We start from the raw sequence: 19,682 nt of genomic DNA on the forward strand, positions 1-19,682 counted from the left end.
AGGAGCAGAATATTTAAATATCCTGTAATCAGAGTACACCTGCAATAAACAGGTGAATCCCAATAAATTAGAAATCATTAAAAAGTTCATTTATTGCAGTTCTTCAGTTCAAAACTTTAACATACACATTGATAGTGATACATTTCGAGTATGTTAATTTTGGAGGTAAAGAACATCTAAAGTTGTGTTTCCCAGAAAAGCAGGATTTTACTTCACCCCATTAAAAACAGATTTTTTAAGAGAAATGATGGCTTACTGAAAGGTATGTGCAGGCATTCGACAGTGGATTCACTAAATCGTTGGTCTTTTACTGCATCAATTCAAAGACAATTTCTGAAAGTTCTGAATTAAAAAATTGTTTTTGGTGAAGTTATAATATAAAAATGTTCATAGAAACCAACTTTTAGACTTTTGAGATCAAAATTAAGACTTGAAAAGTACCACTCTGTGTAAAATGAATTTATACAATATTTAAGATTTGATTGACAGCTAAGAAAAACCAGTTTTCCAAAAAAATTGATGTTATGGCTTACACGATAATGGTGACGCCTAAAAGCATAAAAGGGCATCACTAAAGAGATTGGCCGTTCACAGCAAGTTGTACCCAAGCCATTTGATGGAAAATTAAGTGGAAGGAAATATTGGAGGAAAAAGTTAGCAAGAGAAACAAAGACAATCCACCTTGGAAGAAGAGATTCAAAGGCGTATACTGAACAGTTCAACTAGGAGATTAACTTATAATATGGAAAAAAATGTCTAGTTATAATTGAAATAATCTCCCAGTTGAACTATTTTTTTTAATCAATGCTAAGGAACTGTTTACTTAAAACAAGCTCCTGAAAAGTTAGTTTTGTATTATTTCAAGTGTACTAAGATATTTGCACTGGAAACTAGAACATAAATACTAGGTAAGATTTAAGTGTTGCATTGATAATAAAAATTATTTAGTTGCACTTTTTATGCATCAACCAATCATTTTTCCATTCGGCTAAATGACCTCACCTTCCGGCTCCTGTCTTCTCCTGGAGGGCTGTCTGGCAGCACCATCTTTCGAAATTCCTCTTTTGACAGCCTCTGCAGGGATTTTCCATCGTGCTCTGCAGGCTGGAGCCGGCACGCTGCCTCCTGCGCGTACAGTTGCCTGCAAATCATATCAAGAACAAAGAAGACCAGATTTCATAACCAGGGTTACCAGAACCACATCCTGTGAAGGAGGCCCCAGCTACTTTTGGAATACCGACTGAACAAAGAAAAACGTGGTCCAAGTGAAGAATTCATCTTGGCATGCCAACATCAGGAATCTCCATGCTAGGCAGTTACATATTGGGCAGCAGGAAGGGAGAGACATCAGGGAGTGGGGGGTTTATTTCCAATAACACCTTGTCCAACACCGGTGTGCCAAATCCACGAATAGAGAGACTGTGACGAGTGCAGCCAAGCACTGTGAGGGGCAGGAACAAAAACAAGCATTTCGAAAAGAGACCATCACAGACCAAAGGAGTGCTCAACACAACAACGACAACAACGAGGGAAGACATAAAAGCTGCTATGCAGGGATTAGAGACGGATTCTGAAGAGGTGACATGTTGTCCTGGAACTGGTTGTTAGCAGGTTTTGTTTGAGGACGTCTAAATGATTCTGATTGCAAGGGTGTTGGGTGTTAAGATAGGTCATGCCATAGGGCATGGCGGATGTGACCAACCTGGCTGCTGAAGTCGTGTGGCGGTGTGAGCTCTGCTTTAAATGAGCAGCCTGTCCACCACACTCTGAGTGCTGTTGGCAGGGTGTTACATGGCCGTGGGGATATCGGTTCAGACCGCTAGACGATAGGACAGGCCGGCGCCAAAGAGACACTATTTCTGAGAGTTGCACTGCTTTATGTTACATGGACTTTATGTGTTAAATGAATACAAAAAGGCTAAATTTAAGTTTTTTTTTTTTTAATGAATATGTTTGGTATGTATTCAGCCTAGGGCTGCACAGTGGTGCAGTTGGTAGAGCTGTTGCCTTGCAGCAAGAAGGTCCTGGGTTCGATTCCCGGCCGGGGTCTTTCTGCATGGAGTTTGCATGTTCTCCCTGTGCATGCATGGGTTCTCTCCGGGTTCTCCGGCTTCCTCCCACAGTCCAAAAACATGACTGTCAGGTTAATTGGGCTCTCTAAATTCTCCCTAGGTGTGAGTGTCTGTGTGCATGGTCGTTTGTCTTGTATGTCTTTGTGTTGCCCTGCGACGGACTGGCGACCTGTCCAGGGTGTACCCCGCCTCTCGCCCGGAACGCAGCTGGAGATAGGCACCAGCAACCCTCCCGACCCCATTAGGGAAGAAGGGTGTGTAGAAAATGGATGGATGTATTCAGCCTCTCTATTATTTGTAGAACCAACTTATCATCACTTTTGGGTGTGTTTTTATCAGCTGTACATATCTAGAGTAAGGTTGGACAATAAGTCAATATCAATAAAGAAATATGTCTGACAGAATATTCAGTACATTCTCTGAACAGCTCGACATTCAGGGGAATGTAGGCAAAGGAAGGTTTCTAGTTGCTCAACCTCTCACAGCCAGCTAAGCTAGGTTGGTGGCATTAATTCACTCATTTACTCTTTGATTACCTAGCAACTCACCTCTTGAGCAATGGTGCATTCACATCAAAAGCGCTACGCGTGTTAAAAACGCATCCAACGCTTCCAGTTAGACGCGTGTAGACTTTGAATGCAGGCGTTTTACATTTTGGTCTACACCTAGCATTTTGCGCCTCTGGTTTACAATCAAAATCTATGTGGAGGCGTGTCGAGGGAGCGTCAGATGCCTCAGCTCTAGCCGTTGTTTTCCATTGGACGCGTTGGATGCGTCAAGAGCATCCAACGCTCCAAACGGTTCAAATCTTGCCGTGCTAGACACTCAAAATGTGCCGCGACGTGCCCTCAACGCGCCTCATCGTGCCCTCAACACGCCTTCACATAAACTGCGCCTGACGCTTAAAACACTTTTAAAACGAGCCATCACTTGCGTAGCTGCAGTTTCAGGTTTCGCCATCTTGCTTCATAACTGTTTAAAAATAAACACTAATGTGTTGAGTGAAAACTGGATAAACTGGAAAGGTCACGCCACCTGCTTGGTAGTATGTCAGATATATGAAACAACAAAAAAACAATCAATAATTATCAATATTCACTGATATGAATCGCTTACATTGTACGTTTTTCAGCCATCCTGTCCAGCTGTAGGTTGTAATGTGAAAAAACCAAAAATGGCAAGCATTGCTATTAGCCCGATGCTAAAACTCTTAAGACATTCTGCCTACATTTGACTGAAATCTTATTCTATAGTCTGAAGCTCTAGCTAAACTGCAGTTACAGTAAAAGTGGGGTTGTGTGGAAGAAACTGCAGAAATGTCACAGCCACAGATACACAGTTGGTTGCCCCTTGAATGTGTCACATGTTGACAGGACCGGCACTTGAGACCGGTCATGACATTCAAGTGACGTGATGGTCTAGAACAAAGGGGGGTGAAGGGGGCTGGGACGGTGTGCAAGGGAGCAGGCTGGGTTAGATCAAGGCCACTGGGTTCGACTATAACAGTGTACCTGGAGCGCTCAGACAGCATTTTGAGAAGGAAGGCTAACAAGCTCTCCGCTCCTCTGAAACAAGAATCAGAAGAAGCCTGGGATTAGAAGCATTAAAACAGATCCTGCATTTCATACAGTGTTAGGTCAAATGGGAAAACTTCACAGAGAAGGAAAGAGAAACTTCATTACGTTAGAGCAATATCTGTGAGTAATATTAGGCCATTTATCATGAGACACTGTTATGTAAGAAGAAATAAAACGGCAGGAATATATAAACAAGCAGTGGGGAGGGTAAATGAGTTACGGAGCTTTTTCATAAGTCGGTAGAAGACGGCTTCAGTGCACGCGATCAATCACACAGCAAATTTCACAGCCTCAATTGGATTACTTGGAAGCCGAAGCTGGGAGTTTCTTCGAGGGCAGATATCGCTTTCGCTCTTCCAAAACATGCCCAGAGCTGTCTCTAACACCCTCAAACGAGTACTTACATACATCTAACCCTCCCTGCAGCGGGCCATTTAATTATCAGGGAGATGCTGTCAGTCATCAATCCTCATACAACATCTAAAGAGAAAGAGGACTTTCTCAACTTTTCTAAACGACTGCATACGTTTCTCTGGTCGCTGCTCTGTGGAGGGTGTGACAGATCATTGCTTGGCTCGCAGCAGAGAGGTTGATCTTTCAGAGACCCAGCAACGCAATCCTCAGGAGCCCGAGATCAGATGAGTGATCAATAACGACATGTGACATGTGTCAAGTGTATTATGTCAGCAGCTTCATTGAGCTTATTTATTTTGTGGCTGTCGGCTTCAATCAAGGCCAGTTTATAAGCTCTGAGTTGGAAAGACAATGCAGAGGATCTGGAAGGAAACTTGTCCAACAGCATGCTTCACACCTGGTGCTAACAGGCAGAAATAATCACAGGCACTGAGCCTTAAATACCAAAGCTCACACTTTGTATTAAACATATCTTCATGGCACTTTTGCTCTGTCTTAAGGATTGTGCTAAAAAAAGTTATTATTTTCAGCCAATGCATGAATTTGTAAAAGAAATAGGCAAGGGCCAACACGAAAATGCCACAATTGCAGAATATTCTGTCATTAATAAGATTTCACAAGAAAATAGATACAATGAGCTGTTTGTTTTACTTGTAGCAGCTTACCAACCAGCTCATAATTTACCAGTTGCAGTTTTAAATCAGAATTAATTCATGAAAAAAGGCTGAAATTATTTATTGGATTAATCGATCATTGAAATAATTGTCAGCTAATTTAGTAATCAATTCATTGCTAAATGAAGTGCACAAACTCAAAAAAGACCAACTGCTGAAAGAACAACATTCTCAGAGCAGTAATTCAGCTAAACCTGTACACAAAATATGTACATTTGTATTTAAGATGTAAAAACGTCTTTATCTGTAAAACCTAGAACTCATCAAGAAGCCTAATTTTGTTCAAATTCTGTTTAAAAAAAAATCTCATATGAAGCAACTTTTGATATCCAGTTATTTATCGGTAATTGCAAAAAATTGCTCAATTAATCTACATTGATCATGTGTACACTAAATGACTGCTATGTTATTGGATTTTAGGAGATAAAACGTTTAATGTATTGTTAATATTATATAAAAAGGGAGAAGTGATTAAAAGAAAAATTTGCAAAATGTGGCCATTTTTCTATCCGATTAATCATCCGAATAAGCAATTACTAAAATATTCGATAGTTTGATTGGTTTCTGCATCTCTAATCAAACTGTGACCAAAGCTTTTTGGCTTTTAACTTGACAAAGATGGTATAAAAAGAGGAAATGATTTAGTTCTGCATGATTCAAAAAATTGTAAACTGTGAAAAATTTAGTCAAACCACATAAATAAGGTGCTTTTGTGACGTTGTCCTCATTTTTCGATGACCTCATTCCTGCACTCTCGAGACCTTTTCTGCCTCTCACACACTCACCCACACTCTGATATGTTGGGAGGTCCCTCAGTGCAGTGGGCATCACCATCATCATCATCAGCTGTCTTCACGCTCTCTGGGAGCTTGCAGCTGGACTGTGTGCGTATCTGTCCACAGGCCTCGGAGCTGGGCCCCGGCTCTGGCCCTGTGCTGCTCGTCTGGGGAATGGTGTACACCTTGGAGGAGTCAGCGGACATACAGTATCTGGCACCGCGGGCCAGGGGACTGCCAGAGTGGTGTGAGCCACTGATCAAACAGCAAAAATAAAGCATAACGTAACTCAAACATAACCAAAACAATGAATGATATGAAATAAACAAATACAAAACATACATAAAGGTGATCATAACAAAAAAGAAGCATTAGCAATAAAATAATTGTGGATGCTTGCAACACAACCCAGCAGATGTATGGAAATTAGTCAAACAGATGATTTTATATTACTTCAGATAGGGCTGGACAATAAATCAATAACAATATATTAAATATATTTATTTAAGAGTCTTTTAATGCCCTAGAAATGCTAGATAGGTTTGATGTATTATTAATATTATCAATGTAAATTGTGACAGACGTGTATCAATATATAATGTGTCTGATAGAATATTCAATAATTTCACAGAACTCCGATCCAGAACCGCACAGCATTCTGGTCAATGTAGGCAGAGGAAAGTATTTAGCTTAACCTCTCAGGTCCAGGTAAGCAAGATTGGTGGAATCAACGAAGGCGACATTCACACTGCAGCCTGAAGTGACCAAATACATTTTTTTATGACAGTCTGAACAACACAGATAGTACTTTTTAGAATGTGGTTCTAAATCAGGTACGCATCGGATCTTTTCAAATTTGACTTGAGTCGAGTCTACAGCCAGATTGCATTCATCCAACTGAATGTCATTGATACTCGACAAACGTCACAATTTTGCGTCCTGATACGCGCAAGTGGGAAGAAAAATAACAATTACGACAGACGATAAGGAGGAATAAGTTGTTAATATGTTAGCAACGATTGGATAGCAATTTAAAGTCGTAAAATACACCCTACCATTAGCATCCATCTTTACTTCCGCAGGCATATTTATTTTTAATGGCGGTTGGCAAAACACTGCGGCTCGCTACGTGTGACGTTACTGCGCCCTCTACTGCGCATGCGGGACAATTTAAGGTCTTATATTGGGAAATGTGAATCAACGTGCCAAAAAAAGAAATCCGATTTCACAAAAAACAAGGGCATTAAAGCCTGCAGTGTGAACATAGCCTAACCCGCTCAGTCGTTTTTTGGTTACCAAGTCCCAACTTGTTGAGTAACTTAAGTTTTCCATAGTTAAATTTTCTCCACCGTGCCTCATAAATACTAAAAAATAAACGAGTGTGGAGTAAAATCTTTTGATAAAACAGTAAAGGTAAAGCCACAGGTTTGGCAGTATTTCAGATATTTAAAACAAAAAAAACTAACTAATAATTATTGATAGACTGATATGAAACGGTTAAATTGGAATAAGATTTTCCACCATATTGTCCAGCCCCAACCTCACAATGGTTCATGAATGGTCAGCATTGCAAACAGCCAGGATGACATAATCCCCTCCAAATAACGTACCTCCCGACTCTGTTCCAGTCTGTCATGCTCGTTTTCCTGCTGAACTTTGTCCTTTCAATATTTCATCAAATATCAAATGACAGACCACATTTATGGTTCAGTGCATTCAACCAAAAGAGGCATTTCCTTCTCTTGCTCTCGGTGCTATGCAGAGGTTCCTCAGACATCTGCTGCTCTGACCCCTGCTGATTTATGGGTCTCCAAGCATAACGAGCAAAGCAACTCACACGCTTCTATGTATGCGGAAAACTGTTTCTAATCATGTTATTGGGGTGAATTCACCCTTGAAATTAAGATTGGTTGGTCAAAGTAATGACTTGTTTGCTGACAGAAATATTACCCCTGCACCAGCTTTGTTCTGTTGTTACAAAATCTAATCATTATAAGTAGGGTGGTCGAAACATTCCCCAACTCATAATGGCTTTATATGCTTTGTGAATATGCTTTAAATCACAGCAATTTAAAAATAAGCATGCCGTCATTATCAGAGTCCCCCATTCAGCTGGGGTTTTCCCTTTATTAATTTTCATTTATGATGACGGCCGACAGTTAGGATTTCATGTCTCTTGGCTGCCAAGGACTTTCACTACGACTGCTCAAATAAAAGTCAGACAATAATGAACTCCATAAAGATGTCAACCTCAAAGCTGTAAAGCTTTAAAATATGTCCAAAGAAATGATGGTTTGCTTGCTTCTGTTTGCTGAACACTCACTAAATGTGTGAAAACCAGAGATTTTCCAGCCTTTATATTTTTGAGGGTCACTGAGGAATGCCTGCTCCTTTCGGCTGGATGTAATTGTGCTCAAGCAACCACAAACGTTCATTTATTTTCTCTTAATTTAGCTTAAGTAGAAAACGTGCAGTGCTGTAAAACAATTTTTGCTCCCTTTCTGATTTCTCCTGTTTATATTTTTTGCCATTCTTACAGCTCATCTGTACAGATTTTTATTTTAGATAAAGACAACCTGGGTAAGTAAAAATAAAAATCAGATTTCCATGTTTGATTTTATTTACTTAAGGGAAAAAGCTATCTAACCAACCAGGCCCTATCTGTAGAAATATTCACACATCTTGTTAAATCATGAAACAATGTGGTTACTCGTATTATTTCTGCACAGTTAAAAATAATCTCTATAAGTAATATAGTTATGTGATCCAAATTAAAGAAAACCAATGACAAATTAATTGAATTCTATTTGAAAAAGGGTTAAAAAGCCCTTTCTTAAGTGTTAGGTCTCCTGCAAAGCCAGGTTGGGAGCCATCATTAACAAATGGAGAAAACATTGAACAATGGAGAATTTTACCAGGAATATTCACCTCAGCAAATTCACTTCAGGAGCCTGTCGACAGTTTATTAAGGACGTCAGAAAACATAAAGAGCAACATTTAAAGATGGCTTCCACAGAAGAGCGCCAAGACCAAAACCACTGCCAGTAGATCCAGAAAGCTCATCTCTCTGGAGTAAAAGTCATTTTGATGATTACAAGAACTTTTTAGAAGAGTATTCTCTAAACTGACAGACAAATGTGCGTGTGTGTTTTGTTTTTTTGGTTTTTTTGGGGAAGGTGTGTCCTATTGTATCCGATATAAAACTGAGAACATTTTATTAAAAAAGATTCTTACTGATAGGAAAAAATTATGGTTGGGTTCTGCTTTTGGACTTGGAAAACTTGCCATAATTGTTAAAATCATAAATTCAGCTCTTTACTAGAAAATCCTAAAGAAGAACATTTGACGTTAAATTGAAGAGCAGCTGGATTTTATGGCAGGACAATAATTCAACCAAATTAATTGCAAGTTATCTCAAATACCAGTTGTTGCAGCCAAGGGTTGTAACTACTTTGTCACAAAGAGTTAGGTTGGTTTGAAAAGCATTTTTTCCCTGAATAAATTATATAAAACTGAATATTTTACAGTAGTTCTCAAGGCAAAGTTTTTTCCTCTTTCCTTACTCCAACATTAAACCAACCCAGGTAGGAAAACAGTCAAAGTTCTGAGTTTAGATTGCTGCTTAAAACAATAGATCCTCTTTTTCTTCTTTGCAAAGCGTGAATGAAAACACCCCTCCCCCATTTTCCTTCACAAGAACCACAGTCTGGCGATGGGAACTGGGATCACACAAGACCCCCCTGCCGCGTTGCTTCAGGCGGAGAGCAGCGACCACCGCTGGCTTCAGCACAGCTGGATAAGGCGGGTGGTAGATCAGCAGACACTGAGCACGATCAGGTGAAGAGAAGGTCAATGAACAGACACAGACCATTAGTTGTGCACGTAATTCTGCGTGTCTGGCAGAACAGATCCAGTATCGAGCTCAATAATTTGGCGGTTGTGGGTGTGCGAGCGCCGATGTATTCCAGAACAGAGGATTTTGCTGTGAGCTATGTAGCATGATAAAGGGTGTGAATGAGTTCAGTGACCCAGCTAGGATTGAGCAAACACAGAGCAAAGTAATTACCAATAAAGATGAAAAAGTATCAAAGAGCAACCACTGACTTTTTAAAAAAATTATTTTTACAGAAGGTACACATGGTGCTTCTGTGGCTATTTCAGTTATTTCAGTCTTTTAGCTTGCATCTCTTTCAAAATAATAAAAAAACAAACAAACAAAAAACACTCCTGCCTCAGTCCTCCTGTATCTTGTTTCTGAACCTAGTGATAAAGGTACATAAATCTGCCACAGAAGCTGGGTGGGCCTCTTTAGTAGGACAGTAAAGATTCACTTTTCTTTGCATTTCTTTACAAAGAAAGTAGAGTGCTTGCTACTGTTAACTCAGAATATTATGCTTTTCTTTCCAGAAACAGAAAGTATTCCTGTTTCAGCTATTCTGTGATTAGCTGTGACTCCTTTTTTTTACTGTGATGCATTGTTATTGGGTCAAACTGAACTGGATGCAGTTGGATATATATTGTAGTACTACTGTTTCTTGACGTGAAGCGGACCTGTTGTGCAATATAAAAGTCAATTGAATATAAATGATGATGAAAATACAAAAGTGTTCAACCTTTTATTTGCCTTGATTATTCCAATCCTATAGTGGAGGAATTCCCTGTCTCCATTTGATGTTTTTCAAGGCTGGGCCAAGGCAAATGGTCTTTTTTGTTAGTTTAGTTGACATTTTGTTAACGTGAGCTAAACAACTTCAAACTTTAAGGCGTTAAAAGTCATCAGTGTTTTGTTCCAATGCTTCCGCAAACCCAGAAAAACATTGTTGTTGTAAAGTTTGGCTGCCTTTAGGCAGAAATTAAAGCGTTAACCTTCATCTGTATCGTACCTTGAATGAGACGAAATCTCGCTGAGGTCTCCAATGCTGCCCTCTGTCACGTGACTACCCATGATGGCTGAAGCGAAGCCTTGCTGCAAGTATAATTTCCCATGATCCTCTTCTGTCATTTCGTCCTCGTGGTGCTCAGAGACCCAGGGGTGTCCCTGTTCCCCGACCCGACCCTGCAGCAACACCCGGGCTCCGGGGGGCATGCAGGGATTCGTGTCTATGCCACTGTCTGTGGAGGCGCCTTTGATGTAGGTGAGGCCCAGCATCTCTGGATCCATCAGGTCTCCAGAGCCAAAGTGCTTATCATCGCTGTTGCTGGAGGCGTTGCTTGAAAGAGTGTTGCTACTAGAGTGGCTGGAGTTTTTATCGCCAGTCTGGTGGAGAGAGGGAAAGGGCAAAAGGGGTGAAGGAAAAAGAGAAATGAAACTGGGTCAGGTAATTGCAGATTGTTCTTATAGTTGTTTTATCAGACTCGGTGTCTGTTGTTTTAGGGCTATCCGTTAAAACAACGGACAGCGTTGTTTTGCCAGATGATGAGGGTTCAGTCTGATTCCACTCTGACGGATGTTATTACAACAGATGAGTCTTTCACACAGCAGGGGAGACTAGGTATATATATAGGAAACAAATCATTTTAAAATAAGAGCATTCAGGTTTTTACAGCCCTCTTTCACACACACTGCGTCTCTATTTTACGTTTATAGTGTGATTTTAATCTAATTTAAAGAAAGCCTAACAGATAACCAAAGTAAAGTCTGAGTAATATGTGATACTAGTAAATCTCAGACTGAAAAAATAAACTACGAATTACATGAAATTGACCTGACACACTATTTACTATGCTATGCTAAACACTGTTAAATCATGGATGCAACTTAAATCACATCAAATCAAAAGTAGTTGGGAAAAAAAAAGAGCTTTGTGCATTAGGAGAAACTGTGCCAAGAGGAGGGTTTGATTTTATTTGATTTTTTTTATGTAGAAAGCCTGGGTTAATGCAAACATAGCTTAGAGCACCAACGGACAAGAAGAAGCAATTAGTTGGATAAGGAAGAAAATAAGCTGATGTTGAGTCAAAAAACTGCAAAAGAAAAAAATATATAGATAAAATAGGCAGGAGAGACTACGGCTAATAAAATATTTACAATTTTATTAAAATATACCCTAGAAAAGTGTGGGATGGAGAGAAATGGTGATGAAATGAGGCACATGGTTGCTTGCTGATGAAGGATATGTGACAACTGGAAAGAGCGAGAGAATAGCAGCCCAGTTCAGCTCCTGATGGCTTTAAAGTCCATTGCTAAATCAAACACACAAGTAGCAAAGAAGGTCTGACACTGCTGTACAGCTTTTAAAACCATTGAGGCGTCATAGTGCACAAAACACTCTGATCTGACCCTCGTCTTACATTTTACTGCTCTCTTTCAAGTCATTTGAAAAGAAAATGCTCAACAGGCCTTTTAGATTAGTCATAACAACTTCCTGAATCTCCAACATTTGCTCATCTTTATTGAAATGAAAATCTTAAGCTGTAAAGAATTTCTCTTCTTTTAAATATCTTGTTTTAAATCAATCCATTAGTCAACTTTAGGTAAATTAACAGTTTGAAACTCTAAAAATCTTAATCTCTATTCTCATTCAACAGATTTGTTTGGACTAAATGTTTGTTTTGTCAACTTGCTTTGTGAAATTCTTGCATTTTTTATTTCCTATTGGAAATAAAAAAAGCTACTATTTTATTTCCAACAGGATCCAAAAGGTAAAATAAATAAAACATTGACGACCTAGATGGACAAACCAGCTGTTCCCTCTTGCCTCACGCTGTTTTAAACTGAGTTGAGTTTAAACTTTTCCTACTGAAGAAGTTTTCTGGTTGTGGCAAAATTTACAGTCAAAGTGGTTGAGAAACTTTGAATTCCTATTTTTCTTTCTCTTTAAATCTTTTTAGATAACCGCTTTCAACATCAGGTTGCATGTTAAACAAATTTGTACAGTAGAATTAGAAATAAATTGTGTTCCAATTTCTTGCATTTTTTTTTTTTTTACTAAAATTGTTAAAAACATAACATCTCAATAAAAAAAAAAACATAATCTTTGATTGATGTATAATGCCTTTAGTGACACTCAACTAATTTTAATTGTGAATAACGAACACAGGCTCCTTGCTTATGGAGTTTTTCAGATTGATGAAGAGTGTAGATTGATATTTTTTTTAGAAACCTAACAATGTAGAGAATATGCTTAAATGTCATGCTGTCAGCTTGAGTCAACCTAAATGGTTGCAGAGAAGACATTCACCCTGGAAAGCTTGTTTGGCGAGTCTTTTCCTCCTTCTCTTTGCTTCAGAGGATTCAGGATCTTCGTGGAGGGTATGTGCCATTTGGCCTCTGTGGAGAACCATGAAAGACAATGTTTAAAAGGAAAGAACCTATAAATAATAAAAAATCTCTACATTACTTTTCTTGTACTATACAGTATCTGTATGTAGAATAAACTTGAATCTTGGTTATATTCACCTGCAGATCTGGTTCTTTCCAGGGTGGGCTCTCTCTCCCTGCAAATCTCTCCATCGCCTCCTTGGATATCGCCCGCCCGCTCATGCAGTATAGGGGAGGGACACCTGAAAAAAGGCACAAAAAAGACTTGAAATGATTTTCAATCTATTGTGTGAGCTTTGTTTCCTAGTCAAAGAAAAGCTTCAAAAGACCTACCGCGGATTTAAAGCAATTAGCTCAAGTTTCTTTAAGGTCAAATCACTTGAGCTTATAAAAGAATAAAGAAGCTGCCAGACAGCTCTGGCGAGGGGCCTGTTTTCATTCCGCTCAACATGCCAAGCTGTTCCTTGCTCTTGACAAAAGGGAAAGAAAATCACATTTTTCAATGCAGGTCTTAATTATCGCTTCGAGGGCTAATCGGGGTTACAGCAGATGAACAGGGGCCAGGGTGTCTCGTTATCTTTAACAAAGACGCTAACTGGAGATCAGTCGTCTGGTCTGGGAAGGCTCAGCGGTCCTCAGCAGTTCAGAGAAGGTTTGAGGCTTTTAAAGGCAAAGAAGAGGGAGGATGCAGCTCACAAGAATCATTCATCCACAGATGTAGGTGTTGAATTTGAGTCAAGATTGACAAAAATCCTGCCTGCGCTGTTTGCAGTCTCAGATGCAATAATCCATGCATCGATTCAAATTTATTAAATTGATAATATTAGGCCAAGTAACGTTCTGCTTATAAATTTATAATGAATAAGATAATTAATTTTAGAACATTTTGGTTTCAAAGGCTGTGTACAGAGATTTTAAAGTAAGAATTATTAAAAATACTGAACTGAAATTCATATGAGAGTGTTAATGTTCGAAACAAAAAAACAAACAGAAGCTCCAAAAAGTTCCAGGAAATATAAAGAAATAAAAAGTTTCATGCATGATATTCATAAAATACCATCTGGTCTTCTGTGCCGCTAAGCCGTAGCAAGCAAAGTATAACATTTCTGGTGGATTATTTCCTGTAAAAAATGTGTTACGACAAAAGCACACTGATGATTTGGTCATTTCATGCAGAAAAATTGCCATCATTTTGTAAAATTGCCAGGTCTTAGAAGTAGTGCGAGCACTGATTGAAGCTGCATTCACAACAGCGAGAAAAAAGAAGATATAATCATAGAGAGACTATTTTATATCAAAAAGGAAAAGTAACTCATTTATGTTTCTTTTACCCATCATATCCGGGCTGCTGGGACCAGTTGCCGCTGCCACATGGACCCGGATCGCTGGAGGAGGATTGGTTACTGGGGGAGCTGCGGTAGTGCTGGTCTCCCTTGTTGCATATAGTGACCTGGGGATTCTCCATGTCCTGCAAAGTCCTGTAAAAAACACCGAAGGTTAGTAAAAAACCTGCTAATGTTGGAAGTTTCTGTCTGACTGACATAAGACATAAAAGCGAATAATTTCAGGACTAATCCACTCTCTTTGTACATTTACTTATTTCTAAAAATATGCAAAACCTGTCGAGACTGCACCTTGAAAAACATATTACCCAAATATTAGCATCACTATCACTTGGTGTCACAGCAGAAAATAGTTCCTTTGCATGTGAGCGCCTGGGATAATCTCCATAGAAAATGTTGGAGCTGTCTGTAAGAAAGAAGGCGTCTTGTTCTCCAAAGATAAACACAAAGGAGATTAGTTCTGCTTATAAGCCGCAGAAAGTAATCCAGATGGCGACTCTATGTATGAATGTAGCATGAGGACATTCTGAATTTACACAAGCTGTAGACTCTTGCTTGAAACCTACACTTGAAGTTTGGTCATTTCTTTTTTTTTTTACCATTGTTTCTTCAAGTTTTTTTTTCTATAACCATTGAAGTAGCTAGCTGCTAATTTTTGTTGAAGATTAAAAAATGTCTATCATTTCCCTTCAGCTTATAGTGCTATGCAAATGTATTCATACCCAATAAAGTTTACACTTTTTAACATGTTGGAGGATTGGATTCTCTATGCAGTAACACACAACGCTCTTCCTTCTCTCATCCTGATGCATACAAGATACCGTCACATCTCACATTCTCAGTGTCTCAAGTGAACCAAAAGGAAATGTTACTAAGAGGATTTTGTTATTAAGTGAATCTGCTTTATGGTCATCTTATGATTGAACATAAAACATAAACAAACGACTGATACTTTCTCTGCAATGTGGTACTAAAAAACCGATGGACTGGTATTGGTTTGTGGCCCAGTGGTTGGGAATCTCTCGGGTACGGCCCAGAAATTTACAGCCTACGTGTAAAACACTTTATTGGAGAACTAAAGCCATAAACACAAGGTCCCTCTTGTGAAACTGCTGCAGGGATTATTTTAATCAACAGAGACAATCCTGACAGAAGACACCAGGGTAGAGAGGAAAACATATATCTACGTAGAGCTACAACTTAATGGCTCACGGCCAACTATAGTCCTGCATAGGTTTAGATATGTTCGTTCTCAGTAGGTCATCAAATTCTGAGAAAAATACTGATTCAATTTGGGACTGCAGAACATCTCAAAAATACAAGATGTTGGCTCTTGAAGAGCGAACCCCTGGATACTCTTAGTTTATGTAAAATCTCTCTGAGAATCTTTGCCAAAACTTGAAAATGAAAGTTCACAGAGGCTCCCTGATCAATCTGACTGGTCTTGAGCTATTTTTCTTAAATGTGTCTGTGCAAAGCTGGTAGAAACTTGCAGCTGTAATTGCATCAAGAGGTTTTTTTCCACAAAGTATTGACTCCAATACAAAAGCAGGCCAAATAGATTTTTCCAGATTTGTAATTGATAAAACAAATATCAAACAAAATATTCCTATAAAATTAATTAAGGTTTGTGGTTATGAAGTCAAAAAGACTTGGAAAAAGTCCAGATTGAATGAATACTTCTTTCTGCAAGGCATATATATAGTAAAAATATGTTTTATTTAGGCTTTGAGAGTACTTTAATCACTACAGAGGATAACAAATTAATTCTCATCTGCATGCTTTTCTTTAACAGAAAAATAAGCTGTCACAAAAGAAATCCCTGCTCAGATCATCAAATGCATTAGTTTGATCGCAACATTTCCTCTCTGCTGAGTTCTTGCGCTTTAATTTGAAGCAGCAGCATCTGCCTTCTTGTTCTCCTTTTCCTCCTCCCTGGAGATAAGATGTTCTGAGAAGAGGGATATCAAATGCAATATTTCTCTTCGTGGTGCAATATAGTCTGAAGGTGCTCTCTGGTTTTGTAACACAGACATATTTTATATAGCACAGATTCTCGATTCAAATTCATGTTAGGTTGGGATTATGCTTTATGGTGGCAGTTTTAAAGGTGACCTGTTATGCTACCCTGAAAAAGTTAATATAAGTCTTTCCTGCCAAAAAAAAAAATGTTCATAAAATTTTTTTTTCACAAAATCCTTCTTAGATATTGAGATTTTAGTCTGGTCAGTGTTTATGCTCACACGTGAAAATAGCTTAAAACAGATGCACAATAATCCCACTGTACATTTTTGAAAAGCAAAAGTATTCTAGATAGTAACAACAACAAAACATTTGTCTTTTCCAGCTGACCAAATATCCTGGAACTCAGCTTGGGTTGCTAGGTGACGGGCGGAACTCTGCTGGGATTGCTAGGAAACTGGCTGGGCTTCACTGGGGTTGCTAGATGAGGGTCAGTGCCTGCTCATATGTGATGTTACATTTTAAAGGTTTAGGGTAGGGTTAGGGATAATCCTAACCCTACCCCTACTGGCTTATTTCCAGAAACCTAAAAACATTTGATTATTTCCAAAAGCTGGGTGGATGTTTTATTTTAAGTGGTTGGGCTGTTTTTCAGAAACAGTAAAACCCGAAATGGAAGTACAAAAACATGCAAAATGTGAATTTGCAAAATATGTCCCCTTTATGCTGTAGATCCTTCCTTAAGAGAGACTTTCTGCCAAGTTTCTGTCTTCAGTTATTGCTATCATTTAGAGAAATAAAAGTTACACATTTGAAGCCTTTTTTCATTTGCTAGTACTTTCATTGCCATCTATTCCTAATGGTTTTAGTCATTTGCACAGCTTTGCCACACTTAAAATGATTGAGAGTCATCACTAACCATTATGTCTTCTTCTTCTTCAATTAGATAAACTATTAAAGGAAATGACAACATAATTTATGTTGATTTATGCCTATAAAATATGCTCCTGTATAATAACACCCTTTCGTTCTCTCCCTCACCTCCTCTACAACCAACTACCCCCCTCTGGGGCGCTACACGTCGTGGTCCGGGGAAGAGCGCTGTCTTTGTTTCTGTAGTAATTGGATGAGATGAGCCGAGCCGTGGCAGTGTCCCTATCACCTCCTCCTCAGCAGGGTGCAAGGAAGAGGAAGGGAGAGCGGCGAAAAAGAGAGCGAGGGAGAATGGGAGTTCTTCCACTTCCAGAGAGCCTGATTAGCCAGGGAAGGCGGCCATTATCCAAGTATAGTCAGAGCAGGCAACACCGGAGGGGGGGTCGGTGTGACACACTGGAAAGGTTATCATGACTGTAGGGGTTTCATTAGTCTGAACAAATCACTGCTTTACATGGCTCAATGGAGATGTCCAAAATAGGACATGAATAAAGTCTGAGTGTGGCCTTATCATCTGAAGGGAGATGAAAGCAAGGCTATGAATTCATTGGACTAAAATGCTCCGTTTGTATGTATGCAAATAGGTGAACACAATAACAGCTCCTCAAAGTGTCCCTGTGGCTCTTTTCCAAATCCAAAAAAAACAGAGTTCAAAGATATTCTCACACAGAACCAAGCATGGTGACGTTTGATTGTAGTTCTCTTGAAAACCCCTGAACAGAAATGTCATAAAAGCTTTGTTTCCTCTCTTGATTTGTTTGACAAACTTGTTATTGCTTCTCCAGCCAATTTAACAAGATAATTAACAACATATCATTTTCACTGCAGCCGGGAAGAAAGTTTTGGTACAGAAATGAACCATTTTGTTAACAGGAGTACAACAGAAACAGAGGGATTGCAGAATTGTTGTTTTCTGTTTTTAAGTGTTTTATGAGGGTGCAAGAGTTCTAAGGGACTAATCCATCCATCCATACATACATATATAGAGTCAGGAATGGCTTCAAAATGAGAAAACATACATTTTTGCAATAATTAAATATAGGATTCCTTTAGCTTAAAGGCTGTTTTATGTGGCAGTCTTGCTGGGAACTGATAGTCAGCTGGCTGAAAGTGGAACTCTGCAGTTGTCCATTGCTGAGAATTAGTCCACCAGTTGGTAAAAGAGGTCTTGGACCCAAAAGAAACAGTTGAGTTCGCTAATAAAATAAAATAAAAGCAAACATCAGGAGTTCGGCAAACATCAGGCTGAAGCATTGGAAAATAACTGGTGGATCACAGGGGAGTCTTGCAGTAGGCAAAACAAAAGCAGTTCAATACATTCAAGTGAAGATGTCTCAAAAGCAAACAGAGGATTTTCACATGCTGTAAAGCTTTTTGCATTCTTCACTCACATAAATCTATGATCTGCTTTACGCTCAGACCTGAGGAAAAGATGTGTTCACCATGTTTGGGTTGACCCTCATCTGATTTGAGATGAAAACCTTCTCTTGAGTTATTTTTAGCTTGTTGTATTTAGAGCTCTGGTTGGGAGAACAACAGAAAGTTTTACCTGGAGCCATCTGGCAGCTTCCTATCAAAGGAAGTGCTTCGCGGGATGACGGCCTGGTGCTGCTGGAGGATCTGCTGGCACTGCAGCCGGTCAGGACCCTGAGTGGGCGAGCCCCGGGTCAGAGGTGCCCCAGCAGCGGCCGGCACCCGGTGCCAGGTGGTGTTCCTCCTGAAGGGCGTCTTGTACTCGCAGGGCTGTCCCTCGCTGTCCACCTTGTACTCCACCATTGGTATCCGGTAAAGTTCGGAACAGCCCCTGCAGGAAAGGAATAAAAGATATCACCAAGGTTCAAAGTAATCAACAAGTTGCACCAGAGGCTAAAGTAGGAAATAAAACCTTTAATCTTCTGAGTTTTTCCAAAAGCACTGACTAAAGTACCATGAAACACACTTATTCCGGTAGACTCGGTTCAATTAGGGACCAAAATTGCAACATTTGTTACATTTTCATCTGGAGTGGTTCGCTTTCACACTGCACTTTGTCAAACAAACCAAATTCTTTGAAAAACCTGTTCACCTCCTCATCAGTGGGGGCAATGCACCAAGAACCACTGAAGAAAACAACATAAAAAAAACTCTGAAAAAGACGCAAGTGTAACTTCTTTCTTCACGGCATGCAAACAAAAAGTCTCTTTTTGATCCAATTTCTTCAAGAAAACCCACAAATACTTTTAAATGTTTAACATAAAGGCGATATTTAGGTACATTAATTCACACTTGCCGGTATGGTCACAACAATACATGTCATACAGAGGCAAACATGCACACAGAGTCCTATGGGCGTATCCTAATTACAAAGAACTATAAAGAGGAATTTAATTGCAGCTTTCCTTGAGGCTTTGAGGAGGCGATTTGTCCCTCCATTTTTATTACCACTACACTCACAATCCTGAGGATTTCTCACAAGAGGAGGCCTATGATGCCATTTCATGCAGCAGTAATCTTCTGGCCTGGGCAGAGCCGTGGATGTGTGAAGTGAAGGTGGGTTTACTGGGTGGTGGGTTGAGGTTAAACAGCCTGGACGCTCTGCCAGTTCTCCATCAGTATCTCAAGTATGAGCCAGATGATTACACAGCCCTCGCCCCCTACTCACTCTATTTTCCAGGATGTACTGAAGGATGA

General features: G+C 39.4%; 1 protein-coding gene across 6 annotated transcripts in view; it reads right to left on the reverse strand.

Annotated features, from left to right (window-relative positions):
- Positions 1-19,682, reverse strand: part of LOC122842047 (signal-induced proliferation-associated 1-like protein 2) — a 178,313-nt gene that overhangs the window by 84,816 nt on the left and 73,815 nt on the right. For 3 of the 6 annotated variants that reach the window (XM_044135548.1, XM_044135547.1, XM_044135550.1), the window contains 8 exons: positions 18,562-18,816; positions 14,106-14,252; positions 12,913-13,016; positions 12,695-12,783; positions 10,397-10,770; positions 5,523-5,768; positions 3,584-3,637; positions 1,003-1,141 (listed from right to left, as the gene is read on the reverse strand). In XM_044135548.1, coding sequence (XP_043991483.1) covers positions 1,003-1,141; positions 3,584-3,637; positions 5,523-5,768; positions 10,397-10,770; positions 12,695-12,783; positions 12,913-13,016; positions 14,106-14,252; positions 18,562-18,816 — 1,408 coding nt within the window. The remainder of the gene's footprint in view (positions 1-1,002; positions 1,142-3,583; positions 3,638-5,522; positions 5,769-10,396; positions 10,771-12,694; positions 12,784-12,912; positions 13,017-14,105; positions 14,253-18,561; positions 18,817-19,682) is intronic. The other 3 variants (XM_044135549.1, XM_044135551.1, XM_044135552.1) reach the window with 2 other exon arrangements.

This window comes from Gambusia affinis, linkage group LG13 (genome assembly GCF_019740435.1).
Source record: "Gambusia affinis linkage group LG13, SWU_Gaff_1.0, whole genome shotgun sequence".
In the NCBI taxonomy this organism is placed as follows: domain Eukaryota; kingdom Metazoa; phylum Chordata; class Actinopteri; order Cyprinodontiformes; family Poeciliidae; genus Gambusia; species Gambusia affinis.